This window comes from Echinococcus granulosus (genome assembly GCF_000524195.1).
Source record: "Echinococcus granulosus chromosome Unknown EG_S00048, whole genome shotgun sequence".
Taxonomy (NCBI): domain Eukaryota; kingdom Metazoa; phylum Platyhelminthes; class Cestoda; order Cyclophyllidea; family Taeniidae; genus Echinococcus; species Echinococcus granulosus.
Window position 1 is genome coordinate 577,459 of NW_020170428.1, and position 19,864 is coordinate 597,322.

The 19,864-nt window shown below is 42.0% G+C and overlaps 1 protein-coding gene across 1 annotated transcript in view; it reads left to right on the top strand. All coding sequences in view use genetic code 11, as the record gives it.

Annotated features, from left to right (window-relative positions):
* Positions 1–19,864, top strand: part of EGR_05973 (Ras GTPase-activating protein SynGAP) — a gene marked incomplete at both ends in the record, with an annotated part of 27,749 nt that overhangs the window by 7,395 nt on the left and 490 nt on the right. Inside the window, 17 exons of the mRNA XM_024495222.1 lie at positions 211–552; positions 666–1,158; positions 3,150–3,340; positions 5,352–5,480; positions 5,555–5,686; positions 6,537–6,638; positions 8,541–8,639; positions 9,125–9,318; positions 12,208–12,650; positions 13,882–14,050; positions 14,943–15,022; positions 16,523–16,758; positions 16,839–17,301; positions 17,380–17,646; positions 17,718–17,882; positions 18,377–18,781; positions 19,253–19,851. Of these exons, the coding sequence (XP_024350441.1) occupies positions 211–552; positions 666–1,158; positions 3,150–3,340; positions 5,352–5,480; positions 5,555–5,686; positions 6,537–6,638; positions 8,541–8,639; positions 9,125–9,318; positions 12,208–12,650; positions 13,882–14,050; positions 14,943–15,022; positions 16,523–16,758; positions 16,839–17,301; positions 17,380–17,646; positions 17,718–17,882; positions 18,377–18,781; positions 19,253–19,851 (4,509 nt within the window). The remainder of the gene's footprint in view (positions 1–210; positions 553–665; positions 1,159–3,149; positions 3,341–5,351; positions 5,481–5,554; positions 5,687–6,536; positions 6,639–8,540; positions 8,640–9,124; positions 9,319–12,207; positions 12,651–13,881; positions 14,051–14,942; positions 15,023–16,522; positions 16,759–16,838; positions 17,302–17,379; positions 17,647–17,717; positions 17,883–18,376; positions 18,782–19,252; positions 19,852–19,864) is intronic.

Here is a 19,864-nt window from a genome sequence, read left to right on the forward strand (position 1 = left end):
AGAAACTGAAGTGACGTGAATGAAGTCAACATGGAGATGACGATGACGATGACAATGGCAATGACGATGTTTTTGAGTCTGAATACGCCCCCTTGCTAGACGCATAATTTGCATAAGTTTAATAGTTCGAGTTGCTTTCCTTTTAGCCATCTTATTCCGAACTAATAGGCAATTCTAGGAAAAATAGAGAAATATCTATTCTTTTTTTAGGCATATTCTTCGATTCCCAAAGGACAGCGAGACCTCAAACAGCGTGGAAAGTTTTGACTCCGCGGCTTCAGGCGAATCTCTATCCTCCAGTGATGGCAGCCAACAGCCATCCATCGGCCTCTGCTACTCAAATGACAAACCACCTTTAAGAGCCACTAGAAATACAGCACGCAGCCACTCAGCACACACACGACCCCCTAAATGCCAACCGTCTCAGCCAACTGGAAGGGAGCAAAGGGCCACTAACATCTACACCAATGAGGTAGATGCTGAGGTTTCCATGGAAATAATTAGACAACCGCCGGTCTTCAGTGGAATTAATAATAGACCTCAGAGAGTGATGTGAGTTTTTAAAACAGAAGTGCTTATCTTTAGTTTTAAAATTTATAGTATTTTAGCGCATCACCTCAAAATAAAATATTTTTGTTACCTATAATAACAAGTAGCAATTTTAGGCACGCGTTAATTACAAAACAGCAACCAGCAGAGACCAGTAGCTACGACAGCAATGCCTACGAGAACACCTTCCACGCGGTGTCTGGGGTATGCCAACCCGAGTCCATCCCAGTGCACTATTTTCAGGCCTACTACCCTCAATCCCACTTCAATTCCACCTACTCCGATGGGCAGATATACGACCAGCCGCCAGCACCACACCCAAAAGAAATGCGGGCGCCGAGAAATACCCGAAATTCTGGAAACAATAGTCAATACTGTAATGAGAGTCTTATACCACGGATGATCCCACCCGTTCCACCTGCTACAGCACCTGCATCTCGCAGACGATTTGGAAGAAGCAACTATGAGAGTGAGGAGATCAGTGGTGATGAGGGAGACGAAGAAGAGGATGAAAGTGGAAGTGGAAGGGGTGGAACACTCTCAAGAAAGCGACCGGCTCCACCAATGGGAGTTTTGACGAATCGGTACTCTAGAGAGAGTCTTAATTGTGTGAGTAGTGTGACCAACACAAGTGGCCTTGTTTGGTTCGCTTTTTTCATCCCCTAATCACCGACAATTTACCCGCTTCTTTTTTAAGACTGGCAGATTAATGGATAGACAAATGGCTGTAAGTTTTTCTTCTCAAATCTCAAAATACAAAAGAAATGTTTGTCAGGATAGTAGCGTCTTCTAATTTACAAAATAGGACACACAAGTCTGGCAAACGATGTACCATTAGTGTCATGTGAACGAGATGTAATGATCAAAGGTTGTCGACCAAAATCGTCGTCAAAACGAATCATGACTTATTGCTCCTACAGACTGCTCTTTCGTTCCTACCATGGTAAGCCGTCCCTTGTACAGTGATGTGATGCTGGTCAGTTATATCATGATTTTATTCAAGGAATATTTAGAAGTAAATTCCCTACAAAGTGAACCGCATTGAAAAGGAATTTATTTGGTCAGTGACGATAGCGGACACTCAGCATACTCCGATCATTGAAAGTTTCACAGCCGTGGACACTACCTTCAAATCATTGAAATTATGGAAAAAATGTGAATAATTTGCCGAGATGTGTTTTTGATAACCCTTTTATTGTGATACCGAACTTAGGGCTCTTTTTATAATCGCCTAAACCGGATTCGCCCGCAGCTGCAGGAGAGTTTACCATTACTAACTGGCGGCACAGTCGAGACGCCATAAAAATGTATCTCAAAATCAAGAAAAGAATAAAATAAACCTATTTTAAAGCTCTAATTTTGTCAAGAAAGAGTAGATCAAGGGTATTTCGATTTTTTTTTTGACTGAACGAATGAACACTTTCAACATTGGACATGTTAAAATAAATTTAGGAATCTTCGAAGACATTTGTGTAAGTGTGTCCGCTAATTATTATCTCAAAAATTGTCGGAAAAAAAAGTGTGCTTTTAAGTATGAGTGGCTGGCCTTCTTGAACTTCATTACTTTTATTTTCAAAAAGACAAATGATTAAACGGAGAAATTTGTTTAGGACTTAAAGCTACACAGAAGTGCACTCTTTTTCACTAATCACAAACGGAGCCGACTGATGATAACTTCATTTCTACCCAATAATATTTCTCGTTAATAAGGTAGTTAAAAAAGTGCTTTCGCTTTTTTTGATAAAAAACCAATTTTTTACGAAGTCCCATAAAGTCTTGCCCCTTTTGAATGGGCTTTGCTTGCCACCTGCACCTATGCAGCTCCGCCTCTCCCCACCCTCCGACATTTTGGGAAGTTGATGATCTGCAACAATCGCTACTTGTAGGAGATTTTGTCCCAAAGGAGGGCCGTATAATTATCCACTTTCCCTTTTTCCGCTATGTCCTCTGTCTGAGTCCGATCCATTGAATAAGGATGTGAAAGAGGCATCGTTTTTTTTTCCACATTGCTCGCATTTCAAGGTACAAATGTTGAGGGAGTTTCATAACCGTCGCCTGGTATCGTAAAATTGCCTCGCGACATTGGGATACTCGACAAAAATAGTGGTGTCTTCGACAGTTTTTCCCTTCTCCCCACCAATTTTGTCATACGCATGACATTTAGCATTGGCTAACGCTGTCACCAATGCTGTGCCAGTAATAATATCTGGAATCGAAATAACTTATACCACTATGAAGTAAATTTTGTCGTTAACTAGGAAATGGGCAATGGCGCCATAGGTACGGGGGGGGGGGGGAGACTATGCCACCAAAGATAGGAGTAGGGTCCCTGAAAATGATTCTACTTTCTAGAAGAATCAATCTATCCAACTTTAGTCACAATGATCCCTGAAAAAAAAATAAGTATGTAAAAGATATGACAACCTACTACATGGCACAGAGGTCAAAATGTTCGTGTAGATAAACACCGAACTGATTTACAAATGTTGTTCTAGTGTAGCTGAATACACCACCCTCTTACTTTTCGGGCCCACCCGGATTAAGTAATATCTTTAATAAAGTAGTCTTGATGCCCTTTCCCTTTTCTTTTTTCATTGCAGAAAGACGCTCACGAAAAGACGCCGGTACCGAGGGGAAATACACCAGCTAGGGCAACTGTACCACCCCATCCCCTTCCAAATTTGCCTCAATCGGCGTTGAAGACAAGGTTGACTCGTAGACAGACGGTTGGAGCGATTCAGACATTGGCTCAGACTTCGTCCAATCCAGAACCGACCCAGGGTTCACTCCAGTGAGTTCCCATAGCTACCACTTACGCAAGACTAGGAATTTGATTATGCAATCGGTAGGACACCTCATCCTTCCTACTCGTTTTTTCGGCTCATTTTAATGCAGGATATGCTTCTCTTCCCTCTTTTTTTCCTTTCTTCCTTCCGCTGACCTTTCATTCAACTAACTCAACATTTTAACCTTAGACCATTTCAAGATAGATACGGCTTTTGACAAAGTCTAGCCATTTTCTTTGACCTCTGATAATTTAAGTTATTTGATAAAATAAATTGACTACTTTATCCGCGATTATGAGAAGGAAGTTACCTCGGGGAGAGATGAAAGGTAAGGTGATATTCCAAGAGCTCCTGGTCTTTTTTGAATTAACAGAACCATTTCTTCAAAACATGGTTTAGTTGTGATGAGAAGTTGTAAAACCTCCCAACTTTTTACTTTTTAGTGATTAGATAAAGCAACCATAGAAAGGGAATAACTGACACATATAAAGGTCACAAATTTATGTAGTTTGGTTCATCGCCAATAATTCCCAAAGCTAATTGCTAAAATTTCCTCTCCTTCTTACCATTTTTGAAATTGTCTGTGCTTGTAGAACCAAGAAAATGATCCCTTATTCCACCTTCATTTCCAACTCTCTAGTGCGTTTTATATATGAGCATACCCTACCGCTTAAGAAAATAAATTGAGGAAAATACGGAGGAGGAGGATGCAATGTTATCGGCCCTCCTCCCTTTTCACCATCAAGTGGAAATCAACTCCTTTTTACGAGTAAATTTTGCTGCCGTAGGAGGCGTGGACTCCTAAAAGTCTAGGAATAGGACATACGCTTTCAAATTTTCTCTTTTTGGGTAAAAAGATCTCATCTGCGTATCTTTTGGCTTCCAGCAAGTGTGCAATGCTTGCTCAAACTTATCATACCCAAATCGGTATGTCGCAGACGTGTGGGGTGGGTGGCGGTTCATAGCTCTTGACAATAACGGCTATTCCTGATCATGTTTTATTCACCTAGCAGACAATGCAGATTAGTTGCGCTATTGTAATATCCGTAAAAGTAGTAGAAAATATTAAAGCGACTGCTTTTGAGATCCACACCTACATGTCGATGAAGGGGGTGGCAACCGTTGATAACTCATTACGAGGAAGCAAAAGTCATCTTTCCATTGTGATTCTTGACAGTAAGTTGTTCGTCCCCGCAACACATTCGAACGATTCTGTTGCCCCGAGGTAAATTGACTGGAAGTAATTGTGCCACAGTCACCATGGTGATGAATTTGCGGTGGTCTTAGTACTTACTCTTCCTCATCCATCAACACAACTGAATTCACCTTTATGACGAGCCTTTGATGTAATTCATCCGATAAATAAAATTTTGAACTAATCCAGCAGAATTGAATGGCATTTTAAAACGATATCGTCTGTTTCCCAGTAGTCCTTTTTTTACAAAAAGATGTAAAACTACTTTAAATTGTAAAGAAGAAAGACTGAGACTGAAACTTCTTTTAAGTTTTACCAAAATTTTAAGGTTGACCCTTAAAATTGTCAAGAAAATTGATTGCACAGCGAGAATTTTTTACTGACTAAAGGTTATTTGTCCTAAAGTTTAAAATTAATCAATCACACGGTTGTGTAATTTATAAAATAACCCTTCGTTTTTTGGAGTGGGAGAAGGCGAAAAAAATGATCGTCATGACACAATGTCTATTTATTAAAATTTAGATAAGCTTCTGTACAAGCAATTAGAGGTACGATCGAGGCCCACTTACTGAGACAAACACCCTTTTGTAAATTCACGTCCCCCCTTTCCTACGTTTCGCCCCCACTTCACTCTCCACTCAGCCTACACCGGTTGGACATTAAGATCATAGCATTTACTTTACTCCTTTGTACAATCGCGACATTAAATTTCTACGTCAGAAAATAAACTAATAAAATTAGAAATGTTCAGTTGTAGTGCAACAGCCGTTAGAAATCCGAGGGAAAGTAGCCAATGAGATGCAAGCACCAATCACTCTTAGGCACAATGTCTACAGCCTACCAATAGCAAGTAAAAGACGAGAGTTTATGGCTGTACGAGTGGAGGTAGTATTTCTTTGCATCCTAGCGCCCTCTGCCTCGCCCTATGCCTCTGTTGCGTGTGTCAGCGTGTATGTGTATCTAAATTATGAAGTTCTTGTCAAAACACGTCAAGAATTAGCACTCCGCACATATTCACGCACAGTTGCGGTATGCTTCTGAAACAACGACGTCTCAGTGTTCCAAGACTAAGCGGCGTCTTCGGAACATATCCTAATAAGCAAGAGCTGGGATGTGCAGTTATGCCAACTGATAACAGTTGGGTCGGCTCTCTGAGGTAAGTATTCACTTACCGCAAATGCTACATTTCTTGTTTCGTAAATCTTGGAGCTAGCAAGTTATTTTCTATAGAATAAAATAAACGAAGACTATAGCATAGGTAATTGCGTATGAATAGAGGGAGTTAAACGGAAAAAGAGTCAAAATGCGAGTTCTCAGCTAAAAGTTGAATTACCCTATGCCACGGGAGCCATAACTACTGTCTAGAGTGCGCAATTTCCGGAAAAGTGGGCGGAAGCGGGGTTTCAGGCACCAAATCTTTTTTTATAGAATGCAAAGTATTGTTTATAACTGATAAACTCGTGTGAAATGGCATTCTTTCTCACTAACATAAATATACATGCAAGAAACAAAAATAAAAAAGTGGATCGCCAAATTCGTTACAAATTTGTACCAATGAAATCCCTCTTGAGAGAAGCAAGCTATTTTGAAGATCTTACCTTTCCAGAATTTTTTTGGACGTTGTCACGTTAAGGGAGGTGGGGGGAATGAAAGGAAGATGCCGAAGGCAAAGTCGGCTTACTAATTGCCGTCAAGACTTGTGCCTGGTTGCCTTCGCTTATGCAAATGTTATGTTAATAATCCATCCCTAAGTCAACACCCCCAAAGGCATGTGGAGCCTACGGTCAATGTCAATCAAAGTCAAGCCCTAATGTTGTCAATATGAACAAAATTTAAGGTGGACAGATAGATAAGTAGGTACATCTGATGTCTCCCACCACCGCTACTTTCATCACTTATTGGAGGGCGAAGCTACCGTATGATGGCGAGGAAACTTTTTTAACCACCTGACAAGTGGTTACCAATGCTTGGATGAATAGGGGATCCTTCATTTGTTTATTTTTTAGTTTAAAAAGAGTGGTTCGACCCGATTTGGAGCAGGAACGGCATCGGGATACCTCACTACGGATAACTATTCATGAGTCGAAAAATTTGCCCTCTCATAGACGGTAAGATGGGAAGAAATGTCCCGTTTCCTTAATAATCTTGCTAATTTTTTGTCATCTATTTTGGAAAATTGCTTGAGAATTTTTTAAGGTCATCTTATGCGGAGCTGTTGTGCGCGGAAGCACAATTTTTAACGAAAATGATTAAATTTTTGCCTTTCTCAAATGGCTCGTCAAAAAATTGCCAAAATTTCCCAAGCAAGGGGGAAGACAAAAGGGTGACTTTCAAATCCTTTAATTCAATCCAGAGTAAGCCCTGGATTAGCCAAATCGAGTGTACTTCGCAAAATTTTACCTCAGTCTTTTCGAAAAAGGAGAAACTTCCCTTTTATACGTGCATATTAGAGGTTTATTGCTGAAAAGTTTACCTTTATGCACATCACTTCGAAAAGAACTGCGAGTAGCCGAATTTGCTTTTCCTTCATCGAAAGCTGTGCTACGAGGCCTTCTATCCTCCTCCAAGGTCGATGTGTTTTAACAGGATAAATCAAAGGTTATGTGAGTACTTCAGTTATTTCTGCTTCCTCGGGTAGGCATAGGGATGGATTACTTCAGAAAGCACCAAATACTTCCTTTGTTTAGCTGATGATCACCACAAGGTGGACACAACATAGTTTCCCTTTCAACGGCGGTCTCACTCTCCAAACGCCCTTGGCATATGTGCTTGTTTAATGCCAAAACGGGTGATAATCACCTGGAGAAATGTCATCCGAGGAATGTGGAAGGTAGTGATGAGGAGGATAGGGCAGTATCTTCTCCTCTCCCTCCCATCCTAATGAGTTAATCTCCACATCTACAAGTTTTGATATTTGAGGTCTTGCAAGGGAACACTTTTCTCTCCCTAATTGACTGTCCAATCTCCGTTCTTTTTGAGCTAGGCGTATGCCTGTACACGCTCCAGTGGCAATGGAGACCTCAGATGTAGTATTTGTTACTTGGCGTCTGCCGAAGTTATTCCTGGTGAACAGTCGTGTCCGCAGTCCACCGTACACGCACGCAAAGGAGCCGCATTTTTTGCGGAAATGAGGATGTGGTCTGGAAGTGCTCAACAAGCGTCAGGATTTGAAAGCTACTTCTCATCGAATAATCCACCGGACGGCGTATTTTTAAGACGAATGGCCTAGGGTAGCCATTTACTTATCATTCACGAAATATTTAAAAAGGCTGAAAGTTGCTTGACACAAATAATCTCAGCTTGTCAATATTGACATGTACTGGTTGAATATCAAAATAGAGAGCATCTCCTTCTAGATGTGATTCATCCATCTTCCAGTGACTCACCCTTCATCTGAGCCAAATTATTTTGCTAGTCAATTTCACTTTTTGTCACCTGCTACCACCAACCTCACTTTCCACCACATTTCACAAGAAGTCCCCACAGCTTTGCCTAGGCGTTTAACTCGCCTTGTCAAATAGGCAAGATCAAATCACGTTTACCTGCTTCAAGCCACACTTCGTGAATACAAGAGAGGGAGAGGATGGAGCTGAAAAAGGAGAGAAAGAAAGTAGAGCCAAAAGGCAAAAAAAACTATCCTATCGATGGATGGAGGCAGAGGTATAAACCATCGCCTGCACTTCACAAGTCTCCGTTGCATTGAGCTAAACCGGGAAAACGCACGAAATTTTCCACACGCATTTGATGTTTTTCGTCTTCCACTTTTTTTACCGCAAACTGCACCTTTAGAGGGGGATTTTATGAACTCCTATCGTTTGTTTACTTTTTGTCAACTTTAAGACGCCTATCTCTCACTTCTGGCGAAAGCACAAAATTTGACATTGCTGAATGTTTAAGGTGCCTTGTGAAGTGTGGGTCTTGGCTGCGCCCTTTTTCTTCCACCTCAACTCCCTGATCGTTTGATGTACTTTCACACTGAATGACCCCTTAAAATGTGTCAAATTTTTTAGGTACTTTTGTGACATTTGTTTGGATCGAAAACTCTACGCTCGAACAACGAGTAAACTTTCCAAAGAAACCGTATTTTGGGGTGAATGCTTCGACTTAAAGTGAGTGTAAAGACTTCCAAAGAACTCATTTTTGCCCTTTTTTCAATCCTAACGATACGCAAAAGTCTGTCCGACAGATAGACAGACAGGCATGTAGGCAGGTCGAGGCAGAGAGAGATTGCGAGGCGTAAACAACCTACCACTTGGATGTCTAGACTGGTGACGAAAGTCACCGTCCCTGTCAATGGCGTCGTCGCATAACACGCAACGGAAGTCAAGCTACACTGATTTTAAACCACCTAAAGTTAGCCAAACAGGATCAACTCAAGGAAGAGGGAACTCCCTTTAGCCAATTACTTGGACATTTCTGTCTTTTTTGGAGGTAGACAAACACCTCATGACAGTTAGCCATCAACCCATTTTTGGTATTATTTATTGTCTGGGGTTGTCCACTCCAGCTGTAGATTTGTCCACTGTTAAGTACCCCTTTTCTCTGTTGGAGAGGGAGAAAAAGCTTAACCATGGAATAGTTTGTCTTTGGTCAGGCAAAGACGTAAAAGCTACTACTTGAATGTCAGTGCACTTCATGCCTCGCAATACTTGCGTCATTCTGAATTTTACATCTTCAGCAACCTTGCGGAGCTGAACTTTATTACAATAAATCTCTATCGTGAAGCTGAGTCTACCAAGGATGCGTCCAAGCGACGCAAATCGAGCAAAGCACAAAATCAACTCATTGGTAAGTAGCGTCAACTTTCTTTAAAAGTGAGGCCTTATTACAGAGTAGGAAAGAATTGCTAGGTCTGATGGTACTGGTGAGGCGACTCTAACACCCTGTTACCAACGTAGCGATTAAATTAAGCCCACAAATACTGTGCCTGAGAGAGAGGTAAGATGGTGTTAAGATGCCCCAGTAAAGCGAAAAGACTTCTACTTTCCGATCAAAAGTTTTATGCATCATCTGTCAATTTTTTATTTCCCTTTCCTGGCAGCGAATAGTGGTGAGAGTCAATTTTTGTAGGGGGTCAAAAAGTCCCTAAAACTCTTATGATAAAGAAACGAAAAGGACTGATATAGAAAATCCCACTTATCGAATTCTACTACCCCTGGAAGTGGGAAAATTGACTCTAGTCACCCCTTTTCTGCCTCACTTTTATTACCCTACCATCTGTTCTATTGTCTAATGCTACCTTCAAGAACGAATGAACATGTTAACTTGGAAAGGCATGCAATAACCTGGGGGAGAGGAGTACGGAGGTGGGGTTAATATCCCCCCTCTAAAGTCTAAATCTTCTAAGGAGAAAAAAAATTTTGCTACAGTAAGGAAGGAGCACATTGACTGGGCCCTGACCGTTTCATAGGGCGAGTCGAGGTCCCACTTCCACTACCTAGTAATTCGCCTCCGACAGGAAACTCCCGGCAAATGAGCAAGTCATACGCAGAGCCAGTATCGCCTTTTGTGAATGCATAATGCATGGGTAAACACTGCGTTTAAGTACTTAGTGTAAGTAAACCATGTAAAATGGCCCATTTTGTAATGTACATGGAGAAGTTGAGGGACACATTGCTATCATTTCCGCTTTATTGTCATCCCCTCTAACTCATTTGGGCGTAGTCTAAGTGTTTAATCGTATTCCTTCTTGTTGTGGGTTGAAGCAAACGCTTTCCTTTTTGTGTTATCATTCACGCTAAACGTGACTTCAGGCCATTACATCCACTATCCTTCATAATTAAGAATGGGACACAACTGCACCTTGCTACCAAAAAAGGTTCAATCTTCTACCACATGCGTGTCACCATCTCCATCAAATACTACGAGAAGTGTCTACACTGTGGAACCGATTTCGACTAATTCAAACAAGTAGAAGGAGCCGAGTCATATTCACCAGGATCCAGTGGCATCTAATGAAGGCGCTTCACGCACATCTATGCTTTGTACTGCATGTATATAAACAGATGAACGCATTCTACAGGTTCCAATGAGTTACGCCAAAGTCTGTGCCAAATTACACCGAGGATCACATTGATTTGGCTGCCTGGTAGTCTAAAATTAGGAGGTACGCAATAGATTGCAATTGCTTGGTGAGAAGTGACCTTATTTGGAGCGTAGAGAAGGGTTGTCGAAACCAGTAGCATGGATGGTATGGCTAGAGCTCCATACTTTCGTCGTGGAAGTTGAATCCTAGATGAAGGAAAGGATCCACGCAATACATCATCACTCTGTTCATCGCCCTCTCATTGGAGAAACGCATTTAAGCAAAATTAATGCGTAACCTCCACATGACCTCGTAGTTTACGGCGTTTTGGTGAGTCATCAGAGCCGACAGCTGGTTTGCAAAATTGCTTCATAATTCACCATAGGTAATTTCCCTATCCCATGTTGGAAATAGATCGACTAGACCACCCATTTCGATGCAATGTACAGAAATGTAGATTCCCACCTCTCCTCAGAAATGATCAAACGTTCCTAAGAAAGAATTTAATCTCTTAAAGTGACACTCTGTGTTTAAAATGTCATTTGATGACAAATTTACCGAAAGTGAATATTTGAGTTCCTTTGGACAGTCCGTTGGACTCAATTTGTGCTTTCTTTGTAAAGATTGCTTACCATAAAACCGGGCATTACTTTTGATTACATAAACCTCTTCATCATCGGTTACTAAAATAAGGTTTTTTAAACCCTACGAAAATTACTTTTCCCCCAAATTTGATTTTTGACTCACTCTGTAAGATCCAAGTACCATATCTAAATATCAAATTTACTTAAAATAATTGCCCAAACGGAAGCCTTCCATTAAAAGTGGAATTTGCATCTTTTGCATGGGCAAGGTCCAACTCTCCTTTCCTACGATTCCAAAGTAAAAGCGATAAGGGCTGAATTCATCATCACCTCAATCTTTGTCTGTGCTTTTTATTTATACTGATTAAAAAGGCACGCGATTTCTACTGTTAAGCCAGAAAATGTTTATTTTATGACTCAGGGGAGAGAGCGCTAAAGGTCACTGTATTCTAAAAAGCTGCCGATTTCGTCACGGTTTTAGAAGAATTTTTTGACCCTCATAGGCTCAGTACAGGCTGAGAGGATTGATTTTCACAGATCATCTACCACCAACCAAGTTGGCTGCACCCATGCCAGAGGAGCACACTGTCGACGTTTCAGACTATGCTCTCGCCTAATGTTTTCAAAGCGATATTCATGCACTAAGGTAATAAGAAATGCTAGCAGATTTAATTCGGAAAACATTCCATGAACCTGGGAGATACTCTACAGTGAGAATAAACTGCATACCTGATTACTGGAGCACTTGCCTGAAAAACAGGAAGGGGAGGTGTCATCTTCCCAAGAACTATTAATAAATAATTGGGTTGATGGCAAAATCGACAATTGAAGGCAAGTTTTTGGTGGCAATTACACGATCTCTTGAGACTCAGGAAGGCACCAAGAGTTAATCAATGCATTTGAAAAGTCATTCTATTGTGAGCCATCGCAGATTCGGTTTCCCACAATAGCTGTTGTCTTTCTGTGACAACAAAGTCAGGATTGTTGTCCATAAGGGGTTTTTATTAAGGACCCGCCTTAAGTTTCAAAAAGGTCGTATTAAAGGAAAAACTAACCGCTCTTTTTTAGCCTTTCTTACTATTGCCATATCCGACCTGTCATCAAAGTACGAGACGCAGCAATGGCACACAATGACCCCTGGTTCCATGCTTCCGTCATCGGAAAATCTACACACCAATCCCATTTCTCCTCGCTCCTCGATCCGCCAATCAATAGGCTCCTTCAATAACCCCGACTCCCCGCAATGTAACCCAGATACCAGTACGGGCTGTTCTGCCAAGCGCTCCATTTCATTGGTTGGACCACCACCAACCACCATTCTAACTGGTCGAATACGCAGGCTCTCCAAGCATAATCTGGGAGGCAGTGAATCTCGAATGAATGCCGGTCAGAACAGCGGTGGCAGCAATGGCAGCGGGGCTTGCAGCGCTCTACTTCCTCAAATTCGATTGGCTGTAAAGTACCAATCGATTGACGTGCTACCGCTACATTGCTACGACAATTTGAGAAAGGTACTTTTTTTAAAAATGTGGTCCAACAATTCCTCCGTCCTCAGTAATCGGTGTGATGAAAGAACAAGTTCAAACCGGGGCGTCGGAGTTTGAAGGAGAAAAATAGCAAATTATAGGATTAAACTGCAGCAATGCTTAAATGGTCGTGAATAGTTCGTCTCACGGGAAATTTCATGGTAGAATTGGTGCCTTGTGCTATGGACTCTACTGATAAACGCACGGCCATCTTCGAAGCACACCATTCATGTTGCCTATCACCGGCTGAGCTGCACTGGGCTGGGAGACTTCAGCCTCGATGTCTGCGTTCACAAAAAAACCTGTTATCTACAGTAACGGCACATTTGACGTCAGCGCACATGCACTGGCTATAAGTTAGACACATGTCACGTACTAACGAAACCATATCCATTGCAGCGGTTAAAAAGTCCCCGTTTCACTTGAACGCCGGCTATAATACTTTATAGATCTAATAAAAAATTAAATTGCTTTTTTGCCTAAGAATAGTGCAATAATGCAATGGTTGTGGAGAAATTTGAGTTCTACAAATTTACAGTTTAAATTATTACGTTGATGGTTTTGTCGCATATAATAGCGCAGAAATGAAAAAGTACTTATCCCCATTCAATCAATCTTGTGTTATCTCAAGGAAAGAAGAAACCGCTTTTCGTTTGTTTGCTTGTTTGTTGCCTTTTATTTCAAGCTCTGGAAACTGGTAGTTACAGCTGATAAACGAGTCTTGGTTAACCGTTACGTCGGAGTTATTGGAAGTGTGAGAAATCTGCCCAAAATTTTGTCTTAAAGGTGGCATATTTCATTGTATAGCCAGTGGTTTCACAGAGAAAAGGAAGCTTTCGCATTGTATTCAGACAATCAGGAATTTAGCTGAGGTAACCAGCTGTCAGGCAGACTAGCTGCCACGTGGATTCAAATTACCTTCAGCTGTGATGCACTTTTTGTCAGAAAAGGTAATTTTTACTGTACTAAAAATTTTTGTGAGGAGAATCTGTCCAAAGGTAAACTCATTTTTCAATGTCTCACTTTCGCACTGGTTTAAATTTAGACGTTGATGGTTTTTTAACGCCGAAAGGTGACGAGAATTTAGGACTAAAGTGACGGACAGATCTTGGCATCCGTCTGGAACTAAGGGAGACGCTGATTCTTGCGACAACTCCTCCCCTTTTTTTCTTCGAAAGAAAGAAGTAGTAAATTTTTTATTCTCATCTTCTTTTAGCTTGTTGTAGAGAAGTCTGCTGAATTTGTGCGGTACCTAGAGCCGCTTTTACCAACTAAAAGGAAGGAGGAGATAGCCCGCTGTCTTGTCAATATTCACGAAAAGACACCGGAAAGTAACATTGCTGCATTTCTCGCTTCTCTTGTCGACCACGAACTGGACACCTCCGGTAAGTTCCCCCGACGTAAGCTGCCGAATTCGGTTTTCTCCTTCCTTTTTTCTTGGAGTCTTTTAAACACATCAAAATTTACAAGTGATGCTAAAATAAGTCTTAAAAGGGGACAGATGAATCGGCCTCCTTGGTGCATGCCTCAAACTTATTGTTTCGGGATTAAGGCAAGCCCGCCTTTAATGCGTAGTTGTAGCCGCCCTTTTTGGCTTCGGTTTTGAGCCCAGCCCTCAGTCCTCCGGGTCGATGATGGCTCTTCTACGCACAAAAATATTGCGTGTCGCATAATGCTAGACACGCAATACTGCTAAACAAGTGAGAACTTATTAAAAACTAGGTGTGTATTTTTGCTGAGTGGAGAAAAAAGAGAGACGGAAAAGGAAAAGAAGCAAATCTATTTGCACATAATGTGACAGGCTGTCCTCGGTGTCTTCGCCAATCCAAGTAGCCGATAGATCCCTTGTCAGATTATGTGAACATAAACGCATACATTTATTCACACCTCCTCATCTTTCCCTATTTGAAGGTGTTCCATTGAAGAAGGAAGTTTGAATTAGCTTGAAGGGAAGTTTACTTACTTCATAAGTGTGCTGGAGAACTTTTTGACACAGGCTAGGCCAGTGACAGAAGAATTAATAATGCGGTAGGAGCATGGATCAGTGGATCTTAACTAACTGGAAGAGATGAGAGTGAATGGAAAGGTCAAAGAGGAATAGATTGATGTGTCTGATGAGTGGATAAACAGGTGGATGGACAGCGTTCAACCTAGCGAGTGATCGAGGCTGTCTTAACGGAAAATTTTAGAAAAAAGTTCCTAATTCATAAAAACCAGAAGAATAGTTGGGTAATTTTTGCCTTCCTGACTCGAGCAAGTGGTCCTTCTTTGTTTCAGACAATCTCTCCCTCCTTTTTCGCTCCAATTCCATCGGTTCAAAGGCTGTCGAATGCTACATCAAATTAGTTGGAGTTGAGGTAAGGAAAAAAACTTATTTGCCGGCAATGAAAATGCAAATTGCACTTTTTTGTCTCTAGAGGCGAAACCCCGCCTGTGCACACCGCTTTCCACAGTAGATTCATTTTGCAACTATGCTTCGCATGCACGGTTGTTTTATGTCAAGACGAGAGATAATCACTTGGACAGTACCGTCCCCTCTTCCTGCCTTCCTTCCCACTATCCCAACGAGTGAATCTCCACATCCACAAGTTTTGGCGTTTGAGGTCTGACTGCCTAGTCGGGAATGAGGATCTCAGACTGTATTTATTATTTGGCGACTGACAAAGGCACTCCTAATGAACGATTGCACCTGCAGTTTTCTGCATGCGCACGCAAAGGAGGCACAATTTTGCGGGAATGAGTTGGTGTTTTACAAGCGGACCACGTCCGTCAAGATTTAAAGGTCACTTCTCTTCAAACAACCCAAACGATGGCGCATTTTTGAGGCGTGCATCAAAGAAGTGAAGAGCACACATATACTACGTGACATACGATAAGCACTTGCTGTTCATCTTCCACACCCTTCTGCTTTTATTTAATGAAGATTTTAATCACTTTGTTCACCACCACCACCCCCACTCTTGACATGTGCTTCTCCAGCATTCTGGGTGTTTCATTGCTTTGTCATCTCACCTATTCAAGGGTGATTTTTTTGACAAGGCGCTCCTGTAACAGACAAGCTTTGCGTAATGGGACATCACAATTGATTGATTGAAGCATATCAGCGCTTTACAATGCCTGCGTATAAACCGACACTCGACTTTTTTAAGTCCCCACCCACTTTACAATAACTCATTACAGTCACCTGTACTGTAAATCGCGCAAGCATTTTAGACCACCCGAAGTGAACCACTTCTATGCGACTTTCCGGCATCCACCGATCCAGTAAATGCGGGCTAGTAACCACACCTTTTTTCCTCGCATCAACAAACCGTTGAAACGAATTAATTAGTTGGCGGGGAAAACTCCTGTAACTCAGTGCCTCTAAACTACCAATTTCCTATTCCTAAGGTGCGCTTGTCTTTATGCATGTGACAAGGGAAAGAAGCTCTCACACTTCGTCACATACACTGTGATTCATTGTCATATTTTTCCGTCTCACCTTCTTTTATTTTGCCCTTTCAGCTGGTGCACTCAACTCGTGGTACTTTCCATCCACCTTCTATTTTAATGTTCATCCTTCTCTTGCAAGGTGGAGAAAAGGGGGACAGAATAGACTTCTTTTTTTATATCAAATGCCTTTTTCCCTTAATTTCTATCCATCCCTTGATTTAGTTGTTCATGAGATTTAACCAAAAATAGCTCGGTTGTTAGGAGATAATGGCCAGTGTATCATAATTTAGACCACCGATTTATGGTGAATGTAAATTTATTTTTCCCTTGCGATGAATGATTTGTGAAAAAAAGAAACCACATAGGAGTATTCAGGAAAGCCTACTTCTCCTAACAATAAATTGATCCACCTTTATTTTTTTCAGTATCTCCGGAAGCTACTTCAAGGCTTTATTGAGAATCTCCTAACTTCCAGTGAAGATCTTGAAGTGGATGCAACTCGGTTAACTACACATTCGTGGTCACCTGCCTCGGAGAGTGGAGACGTCAGCGCGGTTACAGACGCGGATGCACGTATACTCCAAAGGAATCGAATTGCGCTTACGACTTGCGTAAAGACTGTACTTCAGCGATTGCAGGCCAGTCTCGCCTACTTTCCAGCGTAAGATTCCACACCAAGTATTTTCTGTGTAAGATTTACTGACCAATTTGTTGGAATTCCTTCTATTCTTTTTTCTGTAGAGATTTACGTGAGACATTAGCCTCAATCCGTAGAACAGTGGAACAACGGCATGGTCAAGAAGTCGGCGATCAGTTGGTTTCCGGGTGTCTATTCCTTCGTTATATTTGTCCAGCTATACACGGCCCGACACTCTTTGGTCTAACCAACGCCGTTCCCGATGATCCTCGTGTCTCTCGAAACCTTACACTTCTAGCCAAAGTCCTTCAGACTATCGCCAACTTCTCACACTTTGAAGCTAAAGAAAATTACATGCGTTTTTTGAACTCCTTTGTTCAGTCTATGCAGGAGGAGATGCATCAATTCCTTCGAGCTGTCTCTACCTTAGATGATGACGATGATAGTTCAGAGATATGGAAGAGACAAAATACTAATGTGTCAAATTGTCACAGCAATATCGATTTGGGCTATGAGCTTACTGTTCTATACGGTCATCTCTCGGCTATTTTAAAAGAACATCCAAAGGTTAGTCCAGAGGGTATTAAGGCCAAGTCTGTCGACTAAATACCAAATAAGTAGTATTGTGCTATTTTACATTCTTAGGTTCCTGATTGCTTAGCCGAATTGCCAGACATTCTGGCCGGCATTGAACACATGCTTTCAAAACCGTCTCTTCGTCGAAGCCTTTCAAATCTTGCAAATTCAATAAGATCGGGCACTTCAGCCTCCCTGGAAGATGCAGTAGCTATCCGAAATTCGGCCTTTCGTTTCCATAGCACTGTAACTCCGCCGTTGTTAAATGAACTGCAAATAATTCCTGCTGAGCAGCCTTCAACACCGGTGTCGTTTGGCATACCTGGTGGAGATTATGTAAGAACAAGATGACATAACTTTGTAGAGGAAGGTGGGCCAACCTTCCTGACCATTGATTTATCTTACAGACATCAAAGTGTGCTTCTCCCGGTGAAGAACCAAGATGTAGTCTCGAGATTAGCAGTCCGTCTTCAGAAGGTGTGACACGTCAGCAGGCCTTCTTTGGCGAATCTTTTGAACCTGGAGCCGAAAATTCCAGAGGAACCGACCTCGAGTCGATATCGGAGACCGAGGTATGTTTTGATTCCTCAGCACGGATAAGTTTTGCAGTGAGATGGGGGTTTTGACTTATCTTGTAAGATAAAGACCTGTCAATCTTCCTATTAATGTATCGGCTTGTTGTGGTTGTTTTTCAAAAAGAAGGTTTCTTGTACACACAAACTATTCATGTCGTAGTGAACAAAGAGCTGTTAAGGGTGCATGTTTTTGACCTTCAGCTGGGAAATTTATTAGCTGTATTGTCTGAAGTGAACCGCACACTCGCACAAAACCGGACATATTTTTTGAGAGTGAAGTACGCGTACGTGACCGTTAGTTGACTGCTAGACACAGGGTGGCTCCATCCTCCTATATTTGATCCGCCTTGACCTCATAGCGATCTTATAGCAAAATTAATGTCTATCTGTACGCGATCTTGACAAGTCAGGAGGGATTGAACGGGAGGGGGACTTTCTAAAATATTCGGAAATTGGTCTGAAAAAAGAGGAACTTTTTTCTCGCCTTGCAGGTACAGACTTCATCTCCGGTGAATAAAATTTCTACATCACCAACAACACAATTGGGAACCTGCACCACAGCAAACGGAGGACATTATCGTTCTGCAAGTGTTCAACGTCACAAAACTCCACAGACATCAGCGTCTCTGCATCGATGCAAGGAGGTTGAAAAATGTTGCACTGGTAACGGTGGTGGTACTTCAACAGCCAATACCCTACCAACACCTCCACAGAAGTGGTCCAGTGGTCCAGAACTCCACGCGGACTCTCCTGTTATCCTTAATTTTCCACCCCCTCCTCCAGCTCTTCCACAACTGCAGAATGATAAAGGCCTTGGGGGTAGTTCTACCAACATTCGGATGGGGACTCGGGCTCTTCGAATGTCAAGAGAAAGAGACCTAACGGGAAATATTGAAGTAATATATCAAGTTTTCTTGATTTTTCAGTATTCCGCCACTATAGAGAACTCTGTTACTAGGTTTCTGTCACCTCTAGGCTCCCCAAGTCAAGCAAATGTCTCACTGTTGAGCGATTGAGTAAGATTAGGTTTTAAGGCTTCATTTATAAGAAACATTGTAGGTCATCACTCGTTGTTGTACTCACGCACACATCATTGCTTGGCATCTTGAAGAACGTCATCTGATATGGACTAGTCCATCACCAGTACGACAACTGCTACGAGTATTAACGGAACCCCCACTTCGTGTAGCGTCGCTACGGAGGCATCTCTTATAATACACGTAAAATAAAAGTCTCGGCCCAACGTAAATGCGTCTCGCATATTCGACTATGCAGAACTTTGGTCTACCCTTAGCACCTCTTCAGGGAAAACTGAGGTGCAAAAATAGCCCTTTATTCCGTTTTTAAAATCGTATTCTGTGTTGCAGTCAGGAACTTCGACACGAAACGGAGAAGATGGGAGAGATGACGCCCAACTTTCCACTGTCCCTGTCATCTTGCAATGTGAAACCCCCGTTGTTACTGGTGCTCGCACAGCTACAACAGTTCATGGTGCTGTAGACAAAGGAGGAGGAGATGGTAGTGTTCTGTCAGTTGATTCAACTGCCAGCTATGAATCATCCACAGTTTCTTCCTCTTGCCTTTCCATAATGCCTCATGGCAACAATGTTAACACAGTCGGTGCCAATGGCAGAGGTCAAGGTGTCTTCGTGACAGAGAATGCGCATCACTTCGAACTACCGACAAATCGAAGTACATCCGCCGTTATTCAGCGAGGAAGTCGCATCTCGTGCTCAAACACTAACACTACCAACAGCAATAACAATGACCCAGCCCTCCTTAGTCGAGTGCATCGCCTTCTTTTTGGCGGTGGCAGTGGTAGTGGGAATGATTACCAAAATGTAAGGGGTATCGTCAGACCAGCTCCATCAACATCTTCATCAATGAAGTTTGAAGAACAGAGAGAGGAAAAGGAGGTGGATCCACGAAAAGCGGAATCCACTCAGCTGGAGGCACTGCAACAGAGGTGAGCACCTGTC